Below are 18,723 nucleotides of genomic sequence, written 5' to 3' on the forward strand. Positions count from 1 at the left end.
GCTTAGTCTTCCTTCTTTCCTCCCCTCCCATCCCACTCTGAAAATGCCAAAATTCAGAGTAAATTGATTTCAGATAGTATTCTTTCTCAAGAATTTGAAAGGACACAGCTGAATACATTTCAGTCAGATACCATACATTATATTTGCAAATGTTACTAAAAAAATTGATTCTTTAGTAACCCAGCTGAGATAGTAGAATGACCTGCTTTGACAGCATACTTGTGGGTTAAGATCAGCCTAGGGGTAATGAACTCTGAAGACACAAGTTTAGAAAGCTAGATCCTGGGATGAATCCTGTTACAGTATAAGTATTACCTGGAACCAGAAGAAAGTTAAAACAATAAATCAGGCTGAACCTTGGGGATGTGCCATCGCTAAGAGCTACCATGGTTCTCTTTGGGCATTATCACGTCTCACCCCCCTTCCTCGTCCCCAACTTTGGGGACTTTTTACTTTGGTTGATTGTCCTGTTGATTACATCAAGTCTCAATGTAGAAAGAGACACCTTCTTACTTAGCCTAGTCTGGAACTAGAGGTTTCCTGGAACTGTTCTGAGAAGCAATCAGTTCTAGCATGCTTTACTTCTGAAGTGGTAAAAGAAACTGACCTCTTTTTTTTCCCCCTCCTTACCCAGTGGGTCTGCCATGAATGTGGTATTCTCTGAGGATGAGATGAAAAAATTCCTGGAGGAGGCCACTAGAGTCTCTCAGGTAATGTCCTATTTCCTTCTGGTGACTTTTACCTCTTCTGTTAATTGCTACCTTGTTTTTATGTTGTTTTTCTTTGCACAGGATGTTGTTATGATGTTTTTCCTTTTTTCTTCTACCCATTATACTCCTAAATGTAGAAATGAGAAAACACATATGCATTTAATTATATTTGGATCCTTAGGGTTAGTGGAAGAAGAGGAAGACCAGTGAATATTTGATCAGAACAGAGATTTATACGATTTTAGTCTCCAAGAGCAAGGCTGCATAAGCAGAAACTTGTCTGTTAATGAGTTAGATGCTGGTCAAGTTATCCGTGGGATTCCCAGCCTCAAGGGCAGCCCAACCATTGTCATCACGAACAAATGAAGGCTTCCCTGATTTTTAATTCTCACACCTGGAGAGACTTTCTTTGCCTTAGTCAATCCTGCAACTTCAATAGTAAATCCCCTCACTCACCTATTGATTTTTTTTCATTTTGGTACATTCCATTTGTAAGTTAATAAAAATGTTTATAATTCTGTGTTCACTCAACCAGCTTTCTCCACTGCCCCAGCTTTTACTTTCTCCTTCGGCATTACCTCAGTGTAATCCATTTAAGATTTACCCAGTGGGGTTATTGATCTGCAGACCTTGTACTGTAGAGGATAAAAGTAATGTTTTCTTTTTAAAAAGCTTTCAAAAGCTAGATAGGGCTAAAAGAAAAAAAAAAGGAGAGAGAGAGAGAGAAAACACAACTCATAGAGAAGGGTTTGATGTTAGGCAAGTGGAGTTTGGAGGGAGCCAAAGAGTGAAATCAGAGGCATTTGAAAGAGGAATAAAGAGCATGGATTGTTCCTGCACACATGAAGCTGGGCTTCGTTTCTGCGTGGCAGTTGCTCCCCAAGGAAATTTGGTCAGTGAAAAGAGTGCATAAGGATAAAGAGTGAGAAGAGACAGAGTATAAAAAAGAAACCAAGTGGATTTTGAATTCACTTTTGTGTGGAAGTCAGATAACTGAGGAGGGACTCTCTCCAAAGGGCCAGTTTTCATTAATGTGCTCTGGAGTGAGATACTGTCCTCTTCTCTATCTCACTCCCTGCGAGGGGTCCTGCCACACTCATCTTTTGAGAAACCAACAGCCTGACCCAGCTGGTCTCATGTGAATGATGAGGCAGGTGTTCTCTGTCTGGGACAGTGGATCTTATAGAGCCTCTACTTGGTAGAATATTTTTAAAATATTTTTTTCTGCTAGCAGGTGGATAGAATCCTTACAGGGCCAAAGTTTTATAATAGAGATGTCTTAATGGAGTACTTCTGGTTCAAGTCTCCCCATCAAATTACAGCAGAATCTGGGATTCTCAATTCGGTGAATCTAGAGTAAAACTAGCCCCCATTAATCATTGATATATTTATGTATCCATTCATATTTAGCACCTGCTATATAATGACATTGTTCTCAGTATCAGGGGTTACATTCATGAAAAGATAGTCTCACAGAGGACTCTCTTTACTAGGGACATCAGACATCAAATAATTATAATTAAATATGATGAGCATTGCAATAGAGAAAATACATGATGTTGAAGGAGAGTGTAAAAGTATCAGGGTCCAGTCCCTGAAGAAGGGACTTTTAAATTGATTCCAAATGGTTGATTCAGAGTTAAAAGGTTTACATTGTGGGTGTGAGTAGGAAGAAAGGACAGCGTATGTAAAGGCCTGAAGCTGAGAAAGAGCATGGAGTTTCTAGAAACTGATAAAGCATTCACTTATATGGCTAGGATGCCAAACATGTGGGGAGTGTTGATTATAACGATGGTGGAAAAGCAGAAAGACAAGGAGCAGATAAAGAGAACCTTGTCAGTTATTATACTGAGGTGGATTTTAGTCATATTTTCTGAATACTGAATCACTATGCTGTACACCTGAAACTAACACAATAGTGTAAATCAACTATACTTCAAGTAAAAAAAAAAAGAGCAATTGAAAGTTAAAAAAAAAAAGATCACTCTTCTATAGTATAGAGCATAAAATCTGGGACAAGTCTGAATTCATGGAAGGAGGTTAGGGGGCTGTTGTGTAGCTCAGGGTAGAGATGACAGTGCCTTGGATCAGAGTAATGGTAGTAAAGATGGAGAGAAGTGCATGTGTTCTAGAAATATTGAGAATGTGTATTGAGGATGTGAATGGATGGGGGTGGAGGGTGAGAGAGGATAAGAGATGATTCTTGAGTTTCTGCCTTAGACAGCTGGATGGACAGTGGTACCATTTATTGAAACAAGGAACACTTAAGGGAGAAATTTTAGAGGGGGAAATCATATATGTAATATTTGACCTTTTGAATGTGAGGTGCCTGTGAGAAGTCCAAGTAGAGACGTTCTGAAAGCAGAGGGTTATATAGAATTGGAATTGAAGATCAAGATCATGGCTGAAGACAGAGATGTAGATATAGATTTGGAAGTCAATAGCATATCGTTGTAATTGAAGTTTTGAGATTGGAAGCAATCACCTGGGATAGTATAGAGGAAAAGGAACAGTTAAGACAGAGATGAAAGGAATACTGGCATTTAAGGGCTGAGCAGGGAAGAAAGAACCACAAAGGAGCCTGAGAAAGAAGTATGAAAAGGTGATCATGGACACCTAAGGAAAGAAGTGCTTTCAGAGGGCCAACAATGTATAATGTTGCTGAAAGACTGAAATTTATTAAGAAATTTTCTTCCTCAGCATATTAAGGGCTATTTCATAAATGTGTTCAGTTGGCCAGGATGGAGGATGCTTTTGTTGCCCCCCTCAGATCCCTTTACCTGTGGGAGCACCCATCCCCCACCTGCCGAGGTAGCTGAGGACACCTCCCAGCTATACTTCTCAGGATAACTATTCTCAGTCAAATGGGAGCCTCTGTCAACCAGGAGGCAAGATCCCTCACCTTACCACCACGCTCAAAACGCTGGGCAATGACTGCCCTTTGCCTCAAGATGGGACTTACTCTGTGCTGCAACTCAGAGCTCCCTCTGTGGTAAGGCCAAATCCAGTCCCCACTGAGACCACGAACTTCCTAGTTTTTTCCCGCTGCCCCATCCTGCTTTTCTCACTCCCTCAATAAATCACTTGAACAAGAACCCCTGTCTTAGGCTTGGCTAGAGAGACTAAGACAGCTGTTAAACTTTATCTTTGTTTGCAGTTATATTGTTATTATAATATAGGGAAAAATTCCCACATAAGTCTCAACACAGCTCTACCAGGCCTGCCAACAGTAAACATCCAATATTTTAAAAAAGAGGAAACAGAGATGAAAAAAATTTTCCATGTCCGATAGGCCTTTGAAGAAAAGGAAAATTTCTTCATTTAATAATAAATTTAAGAAGAGAGAAGCTTATTTATGGCTTGAGACATTGGTTATTTTGAATTGTTTTACAAAATTCACTTCTATTTAAAATGTTCTGTTAAAGAGAGAAGATATATTACATTTTTTTAACTTTTTATTTTATATTGGAGTATAGTCGATTAACAATGTTGTGATAGTTTCAGGTGCACAGCAATGGGACTCAGCCATACATATGCATGTATCCATTCTCCCCCAAACTCCCCACCCATCCAGGCTGCCACATAACACTGAGCAGAGTGCCCTGTGCTATACAGTAGGTCCTTGTTGGGTATCCGTTTTAAATACAGCAGTGTGTACATGTTGATCCCAAACTCCCTGACTATCCCTTCCCCCCATCCTTCCCCACTGGTAACCATAAGTTCACTCTGTAAGTCTGTGAGTCTGTTTCTGTTTTGTAAATAGGCTCATTTGTATCATTTCTTTTTAGATTCCACATGTAAGGGATATCATACAATATTCCTCTTTCTCTGTCTGACTTACTTCACTCAGTATGACAGTCTCAAGGTCCATCCATGTTGCTGCAAATGGCATTATTTCATTCTTTTTAATGGCTGAGTAATATTCCATTGTATAAATATACCACATCTTCTTTATCCATTCATCTGTCAATAGACATTTAGGTAGCTTCCATGTCTTGGCTATTGTAAACAGTGCTGCAGTGAACACTGGGGTGCGTGTATCCTTTTGGGCCATCTTTTTCTCCAGATATATGCCCAGGAGTGGGATTGCAGGGTCATATGGTAGCTCTATTTTTAGTTTTGTAAGGAACCTCCATACTGTTCTCCATAGTGGCTGTACCAATTTACATTCCCACCAACAGTGTAGGAGGGTTCCTTTCTCTCCACACCCTCTGCAGTATTTATTGTTTGTGGATTTTTCGATGATAGCCATTTTGACTGGTGTGAGGTGATATCTCATTGTAGTTTTGATTTGCATTTCTCTAATAATTAGCGATGTTGAACATCTCTCCATGTGCCTCTTGGCCATCTGTATGTCTTCTTTGGAGAAATGTCTATTTAGGTCTTCTGCCCATTTTTTGATTGGGTTGCTTCTTTTGATGATATTAAGCCTCATGAGGAGTTTGTAAATTTTGGAAACTAAGCCCTTGTCAGTCACATCATTTGCAAATATTTTCTCCCAATCTGTAGGTTTTCTTTTCGTTTTGTTTATGGTTTCCTTTGCTGTGCAAAAGCTTTTGAATTTAATTAGGTCCCATTTGTTTATTTTTGCTTGTATTTTAGATATATTATATTTAACACATATGCATAAGATGATAAACTCCAAGGTAGTGGCCAAAAGGAGTTTGTGTTCAGAGCAAAAAGACATGTTCAGAGAAGCCTTCAGGGAGGAGGTGGCATTGGAGCTAGGCCTTGAAAGATGGGTTGAAATTTGAAAGATGAAGCTGAGGAGAGAAGGTGGAGTGCATTGGTGGAAGAGAGGCATGGAGACAGGTAAAGGCAGGGTCTGGTAAGAAAACAGCAAGTGGTGCCGGTTGCTGGTGCCTGGGGCAGAGGAGAAGAGATGCCTAAACCCTGGAGGCCTTCATTCAACCACTTCTTTTAGTCTGGAAAAGCACCTAGTGATCAAGCTGCGGAGGGCATTGCAGCACTGTCGTGAAGGAACCGAGTGTGGGAAGAACATCAAGAAAAATAAGGGGTCTGAAACAGCTGAGAGAGGGAGAACGTTTTAAGATTTATAAAGAAAAATGTTTGATTTTGCAGTTACAAATGTCACACTTTAGAAGTGATTTAAAGCATGTCAATTCCATGTAAATAATTCCATCTTTGGCCTAATAAAACTGAAACAAAATGCTGCTCTCCTTCTAAGTTCATTCACAATTCTCATACAGAGAACTAACTGAGGGCATTGTAGTGCTTGGAAAAGATAAGTGTAGGAAGAGAGAAAAAACCTGAACCAATACTGATATATAATTATAAATAAAATAGATATTTACAACTCTGGAGACAGAAAAGGAACCTCATTCTGCCCTCTCCTTAGCCTCCTCTTTTCTCTAACTCACCTAGAAGTCGATGTTTGAAATTTCAAAACTCATGTTCAATTCACTGAGAACTGAAAATTGGAGAAAGATTTCCTCTTCCTCCCTGTTAGCAGAGAATGACCGCATTCTTACTAAACAAACTGGCTAATGAGTTTGAGTAGTATGTTGAGCATTGTTTTTTTTTTCAAGTATTGCCGTGGTACTGACTTAAGGTACACGATTTACCTGACCCCATACATGTAATTTCAGCTAAAGTTTCTGCCCTTCTGTTTTCCTCGGTGACAGGAACACCCAGTGGTGCTGACAAAATTTATTGAGGGGGCCCGGGAAGTGGAAATGGATGCTGTTGGCAGAGATGGAAGAGTAAGTGCTTTATCTCCCACCCCCCATCCCTGCCTTCCCATCAGAAATTTTTTCTTGGCAATTTAGAAACGTAACTGAGATTAGAGTTTGTGATATCTACAAAACAGGTCTCTAAAAATAATGGACAAGCTGCTCAGTCAAAAAAATTGTTCCAATTCACTGACAATTCAGTTCATGTGTCATGGATAGCATATCTTCTGCTTTTCATCTGTTAGAATTTCTCTTTGATGATGTTAAAAATTATCATCCTGTACTCGTTCTTTTTGAATAGATTTTCTCTCTCATTTTCTTTTGTCTGTGTGTTTCCTTTTTTGTTTCAATGGATATTAGAAAAACATCCAATACTTTTCTTTCTGAAGTTCCTAATTGAATCCCTAGTTTTTCTTCTCTCTTGATTTTTCCATCCTTCTCCTTTTTATTGGGTTAATAAAAGCACAACTGAACAGAGTAGGGTGGGTAAAGATAATAATATAAAATTGGGTTACCATATCACATCTTGTATCACTAATACAATGAATGCCTCCAACTTCAGGGAGACATGAAAGTATGAAGAATTCTTTCCTTTAGTTTTCAAGTTGTACTAATAAGGCATGTTAAAGCTTTTTTTGTTTCTTTGTTTTGGTCTTTTTTTTTTTTTTTGGTCTTCCAGATTATCAGTTCAAAGCAAGGTTGTTTCAAAAAAAATACTATATATATAGTAAGGATGACCTCTTATCCTATAATCTAGAGTTTAAGCACCCTTAGATATCATTTATTTCAACCCCTTACTCCCCAAGGATGAGAATTTTCTTCACAGCAACCCTGGAAAGTGGTCATTTGCTTTCTGTTTAACTCTTTTGGTTATACAGAGCATAAAAAGCTGTAAGATGACGTATATATTTTTTGTTTTTGCTTTTACTTCTTGGACATCTAATATATTCCTTCTCTTGAACTAAGGTCTGCTTCCCTAGAATTTTCATCCCTGACCTGCTGGCCTCCAGAGTTATGGAGCATATGTATGTTCTTTCCCACTTCAACATTTTATGTATTTGAGACTGAGGTATAAAATAAGACGAATGTGACCATACCAGTGTGGAAGTGGAGAATGTAAGACTGGCCTACAGACATTTACGTTTTTTCAAACATTGTGCTGGTAAAGTAATGCTGGTCTGTTGGCCTGATTTGGTTCCATTTTGCTAGGATATGCTCTTGCCCTAAGATTCTCTTAGACCTTGACCATTGCTTATCATCCTGGACTCCTTCTTTTGGAAGTGTTCCAGGTTATTCACATAACTTTTAAACAGTCACACTCAGAAATGGGCCTAGTACTTCAGACATATTATAACTTTTTTTCAGAGTTCAGTGAGGTGTTGCCTCCCCATTTCTAGACAGCATAAAAAATTTGAGCGCTTACTCTGCACTAAATATCATGCCAGACGCTGTTTATGTGTTCTCTTTTATCCTTACAAACATGCTGTGAGGCAGATACCATTGTTATTCCTATCTTATCAGAAACCGAGGCTAAGGAGATGAAGTATGTCACCCGGGTCACAGAACTCGTAAGTGACAGCAGGAGTACTGGGACTCAAATGTCACTCTGCTTTACTTCATCGATAAATCTGACACACAGATCTTCACTGTAATTTATTTAAGTCTTTTACAGCCACCCAATTATTCTCCCCCACTCTCAGCTTTATCATTTTCCAAAGACACACATACTGTTAACATTTAGGTTATTGTGTTTGAGACCGTAAACTTTGCAATCTGACAGATAAGGGTTCAAAATCCTGACTTGGTCACATAGCAGTCACATGTACTTGGGTTATTTATTCTTATACTGCCTTGGTTTTCTTACCTCTAAAAGAGGACAAGAATATTTTCCTCTTGCTTCCTTCCTGTCTCAAATTTCAGTTGAAAGATCTCTTGTAGGTGGCCGGTTAGCTCAGTTGGTTAGAGTGTGGTGCTGATAAAGATCTCTTGATCTTTAGATCTTAACATTTTCTTTCTGATCCATCTAAGTTATGACATTTACCTAAGCTAGATATTGACCTCTCCCATCTTTTCTTTTCCAGTGTTTAAAACTTAACCTGGAAGGAAAAGATAAAGCTGTCTCCAATGCCCCCCAAATGCTTTAGTTTCCTATCCATTTTTAAAAGTCATTATGAGTTGGCTTAGTTGCCTTCTTTTCCTGGTATCAATACCTATTCTAATCAATGGAAGAGGGAGGTAAGCTCTCAGACACTCTCAGCTGCCCTTAGAGGTGATCTGTCACTGCACAGGGAGACTTGGTGAGGCTACATGCGCAGCTCTTTCTACTGCTCTCATCAGAGACTTAGCAAAGAAACTGCTCAATGCTGGAGGCATCTGTTAGAATTAAGGGGGATGGGTCAGGCAGTAGCTTCATTGAAGAAGAGCTGACACTTCTTTTGCAAATCTTCTTTTGGCCAGGTCATCTCCCATGCCATCTCTGAACACGTGGAAGATGCAGGCGTCCACTCAGGAGATGCTACTCTGATGCTGCCCACACAAACCATCAGCCAAGGAGCCATTGAAAAGGTCATCATTTATAAATAAAACTGGAAGGGGGAAAAAGATTTAAAACATTTTTTTTTAATTGGGGCTGGATTGTGAAGGGTTTTTTTTTATTAGGCATTTCCTTTTTTGTTTATAAATTTATTTATTTTATGTATTTATTATTTTTGGTTGTGTTGGGTCTTCATTGCTGTACGCAAGCTTTCTCTAGTTGCAGCGAGCGGGGGCTACTCTTTGTTGCAGTGCTCGGGCTTCTCATTGTGGTGGCTTCTCTTGCTGCGGAGCACGGGCCCTAGGCGCGTGGGCTTCAGTAGTTGTGGTGCATGGGCTCTAGAGCGCAGGCTTGGTAGTTGTGGCGCATGGGTTTAGTTGCTCCGTGGCATGTGGGATCTTACTGGACCAGGGCTCAAACCTGTGTCCCCTGCATTGGCAGGCGGATTCTTAACCACTGTGCCACCAGGGAAGCCCATTAAAAACATATTTTTAACTAGGTAGCAGTAGGACATGCCCCAGGTAAAATTTAATTTTGAGGGGAACTTCCTCCTCTGAGTCTGCTGGGTATTTTAAAGATGACAATTTCCTTCACTACCCTTCAGAGCCCATCTGGTTGTATGCTAGTGCAGTGGTTCTCTAACTGTATGCATCATAACCATATGGGAGACTTGTTAAAATACAGGTTGCAGGACTCCATCCCCAGTTTCTAAATCTGTAGTTCTGAGCAGGCCCCCAGAATTTGTATTTTTATCAAGACCCCATGTGATGCTATTGCTGCTTGTCTGGGGACCACATTTGGATAACTACTGCTGGAGATGATTCTAATGTTTGGGCCACTTACAGGTGAGCAGCATCTAAAGCAATATTTCTCAGTTAGAAGCAGGTATGCAGCAGTCACGTGAGAACTTTCTACAACCGATGCTTTCACTGTCTGCCCTTACCCTCACCTCAAACAGTACTTTATGAATGTCTCTTTCAAACCCTCTTTTGGAACCACTGCTTGAAAGACCTTTCCAGTAATGATGACTCTGCCTCAGTTCTCAATATGCATTGCTAAGTGTCGTCTTTGAGGCTGTCATCTTTTTTTTTTTTTTTTCTTTTAATCAGCCAACACATGTTTATTTGTGTACATTTTTTTTAACATCTTTATTGGAGTATAATTGCTTTGCATTGTTGTGTTAGTCACTGCTGTATAACAAAGTGAATCAGCTGTACGTATACATATATCCCCATATCCCCTCCCTCTGGCATCTCCCTCTCACCCTCCCTATCCCACCCCTCTAGGTGGTCACAAAGCACTGAACTGATCTCCCTGTGCTATGCAGCTACTTCCCACTAGCCGTCTATTTTACATTTGGTAGTGTATATCTCACTTCGTCTCAGCTTACCCTTCCCCCTCCCCGTGTCCTCAAGTCCATTCTCTACATCTGCGTCTTTATTCCTGTCCGGCCCCTAGGTTCTTCAGAAACTTTTTTTTTTTTTAGATTCCATATATATGTGTTGGCATACCATATTTGTTTTTCTCCCTCTGACTTACTTCACTCTGTATGACAGACTCTAGGTCTATCCACCTCACTACAGATAACTCAATTTCTTTTCTTTTTGTGGCTGAGTAATATTCCATTGTATATATGTGCCACATCTTCTATATCCATTCAACTGTCGATGGACACTTAGGTTGCTTCCATGTCCTGGCTATTGTAAATAGAGCTGCAATGAACATTGTGGTACATGACTCTTTTTGAATTATGGTTTTCTCAGGTATATGCCCAGTAGTGGGATGACTGGGTCATATGGTAGTTCTATTTTTAGTTTTTTAAGGAACCTCCATACTGTTCTCCATAGTGGATGTATCAATTTACATTCCCACCAATAGTGCAAGAGGGTTCCCTTTTCTCCACACCCTCTCCAGCATTTATTGTTTGTAGATTTTTTGATGATGGCCATTCTGACAGGTGTGAGGTGATACCTCATTGTAGTTTTGATTTGCATTTCTCTAACGATTAGTGACGTCGAGCATCCTTTCACGTGTTTGTTGGCAATCTGAATATCTTCTTTGGAGAAATGTCTATTTAGGTCTTCTGCCCATGTTTGGATTGGGTTGTTTGCTTTTTTAATATTGAGCTACATGAGCTGCTTGTATATTTTGAAGATTAATCCTTTGTCAGTTGCTTTATTTGCAAATATTTTCTCCCATTCTGAGGGTTGTCTTTTTGTCTTGTTTATGGTTTCCTTGGCTGTACAAGAGCTTTTAAGTTTCATTAGGTCCCATTTGTTTATTTTTGTTTTTATTTCCATTTCTCTAGGAGGTGGGTCAAAAAGGATCTTGCTGTGATTTATGTCATAGAGTGTTCTGCCTATGTTTTCCTCTAAGAGTTTAGAGTGTCTGGCCTTACATTTAGGTCTTTAATCCATTTTGAGTTTATTTTTGTGTATGGTGTTAGGGAGTGTTCTAATTTCATTCTTTTACATGTAGCTGTCCAGTTTTCCCGGCACCACTTATTGAAGAGGCTGTCTTTTCTCCGTTGTATATTCTTCCCTCCCTTATCAAAGATACGCTGACCATAGGTGTGTGGGTTTATCTCTGGGCTTTCTATCCTGTCCCATTGATCTATATTTCTGTTTTTGTGCCAGTACCATACTATCTTGATTACTGTAGCTTTGTAGTATAGTCTGAAGCCAGGGAGCCTGATTCCTCCAGCACCGTGTTTCTTTCTCAAGATTGCTTTGGCTATTTGGGGTCTTTGTTTTTCTGTACAAATTGTGAAATTTTTTGTTCTAGTTCTGTGAAAAATGCCATTGGTAGTTTGATAGGGATTGCATTGAATCTGTAGATTGCTTTGGGTAGTATAGTCATTTTCAAAATGTTGATTTTTCCAATCCAAGAACATGGTATATGTCTCCATCTGTTTGTATCATCTTTAATTTCTTTCGTCAGTGTCATAATTTTCTGCATACAGGTATTTTGTCTCCTTAGGTAGGTTTATTCTATAGGTATTTTATTCTTTTTGTTGCAATGGTAAAATTGTTTCCTTAATTTCTCCTTCACATTTTTCGTGTATAGGAATGCAAGAGATTTCTGTGCATTAATTTTGGATCCTGCTACTTTACCAAATTCATTGATTAGCTCTAGTAGTTTTCTGGTAGCATCTTTAGGATTCTCTATGTATAGTATAATGTCATTTGCAAACAGTGACAGTTTTACTTCTTCTTTTCCGATTTGGATTGCTTTTATTTCTTTTTCCTCTCTGATTGCTGTGGTTAAAACTTCTAAAACTATGTTGAATAAAAGCGGTGAGAGTGGGTAACCTTGTCTTGTTCCTGATCTTAGAGGAAATGGTTTCAGTTTTTCACCATTGAGAATGATGTTAGCTGTGGGTTTGTCATACATGGCCTTTATTCTGTTGAGGGAGGTTCCCTCTATGCCTACTTTCTGGGGAGTTTTTATCATAAATGGGTGTTGAATTTTGTCAAAAGCTCTTTCTGCATCTATTGAGATTATCATATGGTTTTTCTCCTTCAATTTTTTAATATGGTGTATCACATTGATTGATTTGCGTATATTGAAGAATCCTTGCATTCCTGGGCTAAACTCCACTTGATCATGGTGTATGATCCTTTTAATGTGCTCCTGGATTCTGTTTGCTAGTATTTTGTTGAGGATTTTTGCATCTATTGGCCTGTCGTTTTCTTTTTTTTTTAACATCTTTGTCTGGTTTTGGTAACAGAGAGATGGTGGCCTCGTAGAATGAGTTTGGGAGTGTTCCTCCCTCTGCTATAATTTGGAAGAGTTTGAGAAGGATAGGTGTTAACTCTTCTCTAAATGCTTGATAGAATTCGACTGTGAATCCATCTGGTTCTGGGCTTTTGTTTGTTGGAAGATTTCTAATCACAGTTTCAATTTCAGTTCTTGTGATTGGTCTGTTCATATTTTCTATTTCTTCCCGGTTCAGTCTTGGAAGGTTATACCTTTCTAAGAATTTGTCCATTTCTTCCAGGTTGTCCATTTTATTGGCAAATAGTTGATTGTAGTAATCTCTCATGAGCCTTTGTATTTCTGCAATATCAGTTGTTACTTCTCCTTTTTCATTTCTAATTCTACTGATTTGAGTCTTCTCCCTTTTTTTCTTGATGAGTCTGGCTAATGGTTTATCAATTTTGTTTATCTTCTCAAAGAACCAGCTTTTTGTTTTATTGATCTTTGCTATCGTTTCCTTCATTTTTCTTTTTCATTTATTTCTGATCTGATCTTTATGATTTCTTTCCTTCTGCTAACTTTAGGGGTTTTTTTTGTTCGTCTTTCTCTAATTGCTTTAGATGTAAGGTTAGTTTGTTTATTTGAGGTGTTTCTTGTTTCTTGAGGTAGGACTGTATTACTGTAAACTTCCCTCTTAGAACTGCTTTTGCTGCATCCCATAGGTTTTGGTCCACTGTGTTTTCATTGTCATTTGTTTCTATGTATTTTTTCATTTCCTCTTTGATTTCTTCAGTGATCTCTTGGTTATTTAGTAGCATATTGTTTAAGCTCCATGTGTCTGTATTTTTTACAGATATTTTTCCTGTAATTGATATCTAGTCTCATAGTGTTGTGGTCAGAAAAGATACTTGATATGATTTCAATTTTCTTAAATTTACCAAGGCTTGATTTGTGACCCATGATATGATCTATCTTGGAGAATGTTCCATGAGCACTTGAGAAGAAAGTGTATTCTGTTGTTTTTGGATGGAATGTCCTATAAATATCAATTAAGTCGGTCTTGTTTAATGTATCATTTAAAGCTTGTATTTCCTTATTTATTTTTATTTTGGTTGATCTGTCCATTGGTGAAAGTGGGGTGTTAAATTCCCCTACTATGATTGTGTTACTGTCGATTTCCCCTTTTATGGATGTTAGTATTTGCCTTATGTATTGAGGTGCTCGTACGTTGGGTGCATAAATATTTACAATTGTTATATCTTCTTCTTGGATTGATCCCTTGATCATTATGTAGTGTCCTTCTTTGTCTCTTGTAATAGTCTTCATTTGAAAGTCTGTTTTGTCTGATATGAGAATTGCTACTCCAGCTGTCTTTTGATTTCCATTTGCATGGAATATCTTTTTCCATCCCCTCACTATCAGCCTGTATGTTTCCCAGGTCTGAAGTGGGTCTCTTGTGGACAGCATTTTTATGGGTCTTGTTTTTGTATCCATTTAGCCAGTCGATGTCTTTTGGTTGGAACATTTAATCTATTTACATTTAAGGTAATTATCGATATGTATGTTCCTATTACCATTTTCTTAGTTGTTTTGAGTTTATTATTGTAGGTCTTTTCCTTCTCTTTTGTTTCTTGCCTAGAGAAGTTCCGTTAGCATTTGTTGTAAAGCTGGTTTGGTGGCGCTGAATTCTCTTAGCTTTTCTTGTCTGTAAAGGTTTTAATTTCTCTGTCGAATCTGTATGAGATACTTGATGGGTAAAGTAATCTTGTTTGTAAGTTTTTCCCTTCCATCACTTTAAATATGTCCTGCCACCCCCTTCTGGCTTGCAGAGTTTCTGCTGAAAGGTCAGCTGTTAACCTTATGGGGATTCCCTTGTATATTATTTGTTGCTTTTCCCTTGCTGCTTTTAATATTTTTTCTTTGTATTTAATTTTTGATAGTTTGAGTAATATGTGTCTTGGCATGTTTCTCCTTAGATTTATCCTGTATGGGACTCTCTGCGCTTCCTGGACTTCTTTGACTATTTCCTTTCCCATACTAGTGAAGTTATCGACTGTAATCTCTTCAAATATTTTCTCAGTCCCTTTTTTTTCTCTTCTTCTTCTGGGACCCCTATACTTCAAATGTTGGTGCGTTTAATGTTGTCCCAGTGGTCTGTGAGACTGTCCTCAATTCTTTTCATTCTTTTTTCTTTATTCTGCTCTGCAGTATTTATTTCCACTATTTTATCTTCCAGGTCACTTATCCGTTCTTCTTCCTCAGTTACTCTGCTATTGATTCCTTTTAGAGAATTTTAAATTTCATTTATTGTGTCGTTCATCATTGTTTGTTTGCTCTTTAGTTCTTCTAGTTCCTTGTTAAGCACTTCTTGTATTTTCTCCATTCTCTTTCCACGATTTTGGATCATTTTTACTATCATTATTCTGAATTCTTGTTCAGGTAGATTGCCAGTTCCTCTTCATTTGTTTGGACTGGTGTGTTTTTACCTTGCTCCTTCATCTGCTGTGTATTTCTTTGTCCTCTCATTTTGCTTAATTTACTGTGTTTGGGGTCTCCTTTTTGCAGGCTGCAGGTTTGTAGTTCCCGTTGTTTTTGGTGTCTGCCCCCAGTGGGTAAGTTTGATTCAGTGGGTTGTGTGGGCTTCCTGGTGGAGGCGACTGGTGCCTGTGTTCTGGTGGATGAGACTGTATCTTGTCTTTCTGGTGGGCAGGACCACTTCCGGTGGTGTGTTTTGTGGTGTCTGTGACCTTATTATGATTTTAGGCAGCCTCTCTACTAATGGATGGGGTTGTGTTCCTGTCTTGTTAGTTGTTTGGCATGGGGTGTTCAGCACTGGAGCTTGCTGGTCGTTGAGTGGAGCTGGGTCTTAGTGTTGAGACGGAAATCTGTGGGAGAGCTCTTGCCATTTGATATTACGTGGGGCTGGGAGCTCTCTGGTGGTCTAGTGTCCTGAACTTGGCTCTCCCAGCTCAGAGGCTCAGGCCTGACACCCAGGCAGAGCACCACGACCCTGTCAGGCACACAGCTCAGAAGAAAACGGAGAAGAAAAAGAAAGAAAGAAAAAAAAAATTAAAAAAATAAAATAAGTAAAAAGTTATTAAAATAAAATTTTTTAAAAACTATTAAATTTTAAAAAGTAACAAAAACAAGAGAGCAACCAACCCAATAAACAAATCCACCAGTGTTAACATGCGCTAAAAACTAAACTAAGATAACCGTATAAATCAAAAACTAGTCAGTCACATACAGTAAACCCCAACTCTACAGTTGTTCCCAGAGTCCACCGCCTCAATTTTGGGATGATTCGTTGTCTATTCAGGTATTCCACAGATGCAGCGTATATCAAGTTGACTGTGGATATTTAATCCGCTGCTCCTGAGGCTGCTGGGAGAGATTTCCCTTTCTTTTCTTTGTTCGCACAGCTCCCGGGTTTCAGCCTTGGATTTGGACACGCCTCTGCGTGTAGGTCCCCTGAGGGCGTCTGTTCCCCGCCCAGACAGAACGGGGTTAAAGGAGCAGCTGATTCGGGGGCTCTGGCTCAGTCAGGCCGGGGGGAGGGAGCGGTACGGAGGAGGCGGGGCGAGCCTGCTGCGGCAGAGGCCGGCGTGACGTTGCAGCAGCCTGAGGCGCGCTGTGCGCTCTCCCGGGGAAGTTGCCTCTGGATCACGGGAGCCTGGCAGTGGCGGGCTGCACAGGCTCCTGGGAGGGACGGTGTGGATAGTGACCTGTGCTTGCACACAGGCTTCTTGGTGGCTGCAGCAGCAGTCTTAGTGTTTCATGCCCGTCTCTGGGGTCCGCGCTGATAGCCGGGGCTCATGCCCATCTCTGGAGCTCGTTTAGGTGGTGCTCTGAATCTCTTCTCCTTGCACACCCCGAAACAATGGTCTCTTGCCTCTTAGGCAGTTTCAGAGTTTCTCCCGGATTCCCTCCCGGCTAGCTGTTGCACACTAGCCCTCTTCGGGCTGTGTTCATGCGGCCAACCCCTGTCCTCTCCCTGGGATCTTACCTCCAAAGCCCGAGCCTCAGCTCCCAGCCCCCGCCCGCCCCGGCGAGTGAGCAGACAAGCCTCTTGGGCTGGTGAGTGCTGGTCGGCACCGATCCTCTGTGCGGGAATCTCTCCGCTTTGCCCTCCGCACCCCTGTTGCTGCGCTCTCCTCCGTGGCCCCGAACCTTCCCCCCTCCACCACCCACAGTCTCCACCAGTGAAGGGGCTTCCTAGTGTGTGGAAACTTTTCCTCCTTCACGGCTCCCTCCCACTGGTGCAGGTCCCATCCCTATTCTTTTGTCTCTATTTTTTCATTTTTCTTTTGCCCTACCCAGGTACGTGGGGAGCTTCTTGCCTTTTGGGAACTCTGAGGTCTTTTGCCAGTGTTCAGTAGGTGTTATGTAGGAGTTGTTCCGCGTGTAGATGTATTTCTGATGTATTTGTGGGGAAGAAGGTGATCTCCACGTCTTACTCCTCTACCATCTTGAATAACTTGGGGATGTTCCTTTAGTCTTCTGGTATATGAGGTTAGGCTTAGCTTTTTTAGTGAAACTTTCCAATAATCCTGCCATCAGAATCTAGGCAGGCCTCTTTGGCTAGTTGTACATTGGACTGAATTCTGAAGGTCTTACTTTGTTCTAGAATGTGAAGGTAGCAGGATGCTTTGTAACAGCAGCAACATAAAGGAACACTATCCTGGGATTTCAAATGTGCTTCAGTTTTTTATATCAGGATAAATGACCTCAGGAACTCAGATTTTTCCAAATCTCTCAGAGCTCATTGTGTCATGGACGCTGCTTGCTTTTATAACTGATTAAGTTGCTGAACCACTCTTGTAAGAGTAATGAATGAGGAGCTCTTGGTTCCAGCAGTCAGCACTGTCTCTTTGCGTGAGTACCTTCTGTCTCTGGTTGGATACAGGAATTCCTATATGTGACATGCAGAGCCTCCCTGCAAGGGAACATGTTTCCTTCTGACCATAATATCTACCCTTGCAGCCTAGGGCAAAAGAAAAGCACATAAAAGAAATCTCTCTGGTCTCTTTGCAGTACCATGTAATTTTAGGGCCTGCACTTCTCAGCAGGTAGGTCATTAGATTGCTACAGAGTTTGGACTGCAGTTTTGGTGCTGAAGCAACTAGACTGAAAGGATTCCATTTAGCCCTCAAAATAAAACCAGAGTATATAATTGTAGGTAGATAGATGCATTTGGCAGAAAGATAATCCTGTAAGATTATTTGTTCTTTTCCCTGCTATCCTGTTGTGAATATTTAGTACATTTGGTACAAATATTACTTTGTTAATAGAAGCCTAAGAATGGCTTCTATGATTACTATTACTATTATTATTATCAGTGGAGATGTAGTTCTTTGTACAGAGAAATGAAAGAAATCTAAATTTAAGGTGCTGTATCTTTTTTGTTGGTTTGTTTTTAAACTAAGGAATGTTCTTTAGCACTATATCATTGTCCTTTTTATCTAGGTGAAGGATGCTACCTGGAAGATAGCAAAGGCTTTTGCCATCTCTGGCCCATTCAACGTCCAGTTTCTAGTGAAAGGAAACGAGGTCTTGGTAAGAAATGCCAAGGTGTTTGAGAGGACACCACTGCTGTGTTAGGTCGTGTTGGTTTGTGTCCCTCTGGTACTCTTCTCTGTGAACACCGCCACAGAGCAGCTGAGACCCCTGCAGCTGATTGTGTCTGAGTATGGGAGTTGCACAACATATAATGCCTGCCTTGTTTGAGGGCACTGGCTCTTGGTGGCACTGATATGTCAGTCACAGCTTTGAAAAGCACTCTGATCCACTGGAAAGAAGATCACTGTCTGCCATCTTCAGTACACTATAGATGGATGCAGTAACTATCATAAAGTAATCTGTCCAGGTTACTGTAGAATAGTCATAAATTACATGTACTGAAGTTTACTTTACTCCTTTCTCAGAGAAGCTGTTTTGGATACCATTTACCAAAAAAATAAAAAATGTTAAGTCAACTAGGTTAGTCTTAGTTAATTTAGTTTATTTAATGTAACTAATCAGTAACCAATATTGATTCCTCACCTACTATGCAAAGTCATAAGGTGGCTACAAAGACGTATACAGCCCA

The 18,723-nt window shown here is 40.0% G+C and overlaps 1 protein-coding gene across 1 annotated transcript in view; it reads left to right on the forward strand.

The window, feature by feature from the left end:
* CPS1 (carbamoyl-phosphate synthase 1) overlaps positions 1-18,723 on the forward strand; it is a 142,173-nt gene that overhangs the window by 104,798 nt on the left and 18,652 nt on the right. Inside the window, exons 28-31 of the mRNA XM_061204619.1 lie at positions 635-710; positions 6,356-6,433; positions 8,861-8,968; positions 18,102-18,191. Of these exons, the coding sequence (XP_061060602.1) occupies positions 635-710; positions 6,356-6,433; positions 8,861-8,968; positions 18,102-18,191 (352 nt within the window). The remainder of the gene's footprint in view (positions 1-634; positions 711-6,355; positions 6,434-8,860; positions 8,969-18,101; positions 18,192-18,723) is intronic.

This window comes from Eubalaena glacialis, chromosome 1 (assembly GCF_028564815.1).
Source record: "Eubalaena glacialis isolate mEubGla1 chromosome 1, mEubGla1.1.hap2.+ XY, whole genome shotgun sequence".
NCBI lineage: Eukaryota > Metazoa > Chordata > Mammalia > Artiodactyla > Balaenidae > Eubalaena > Eubalaena glacialis.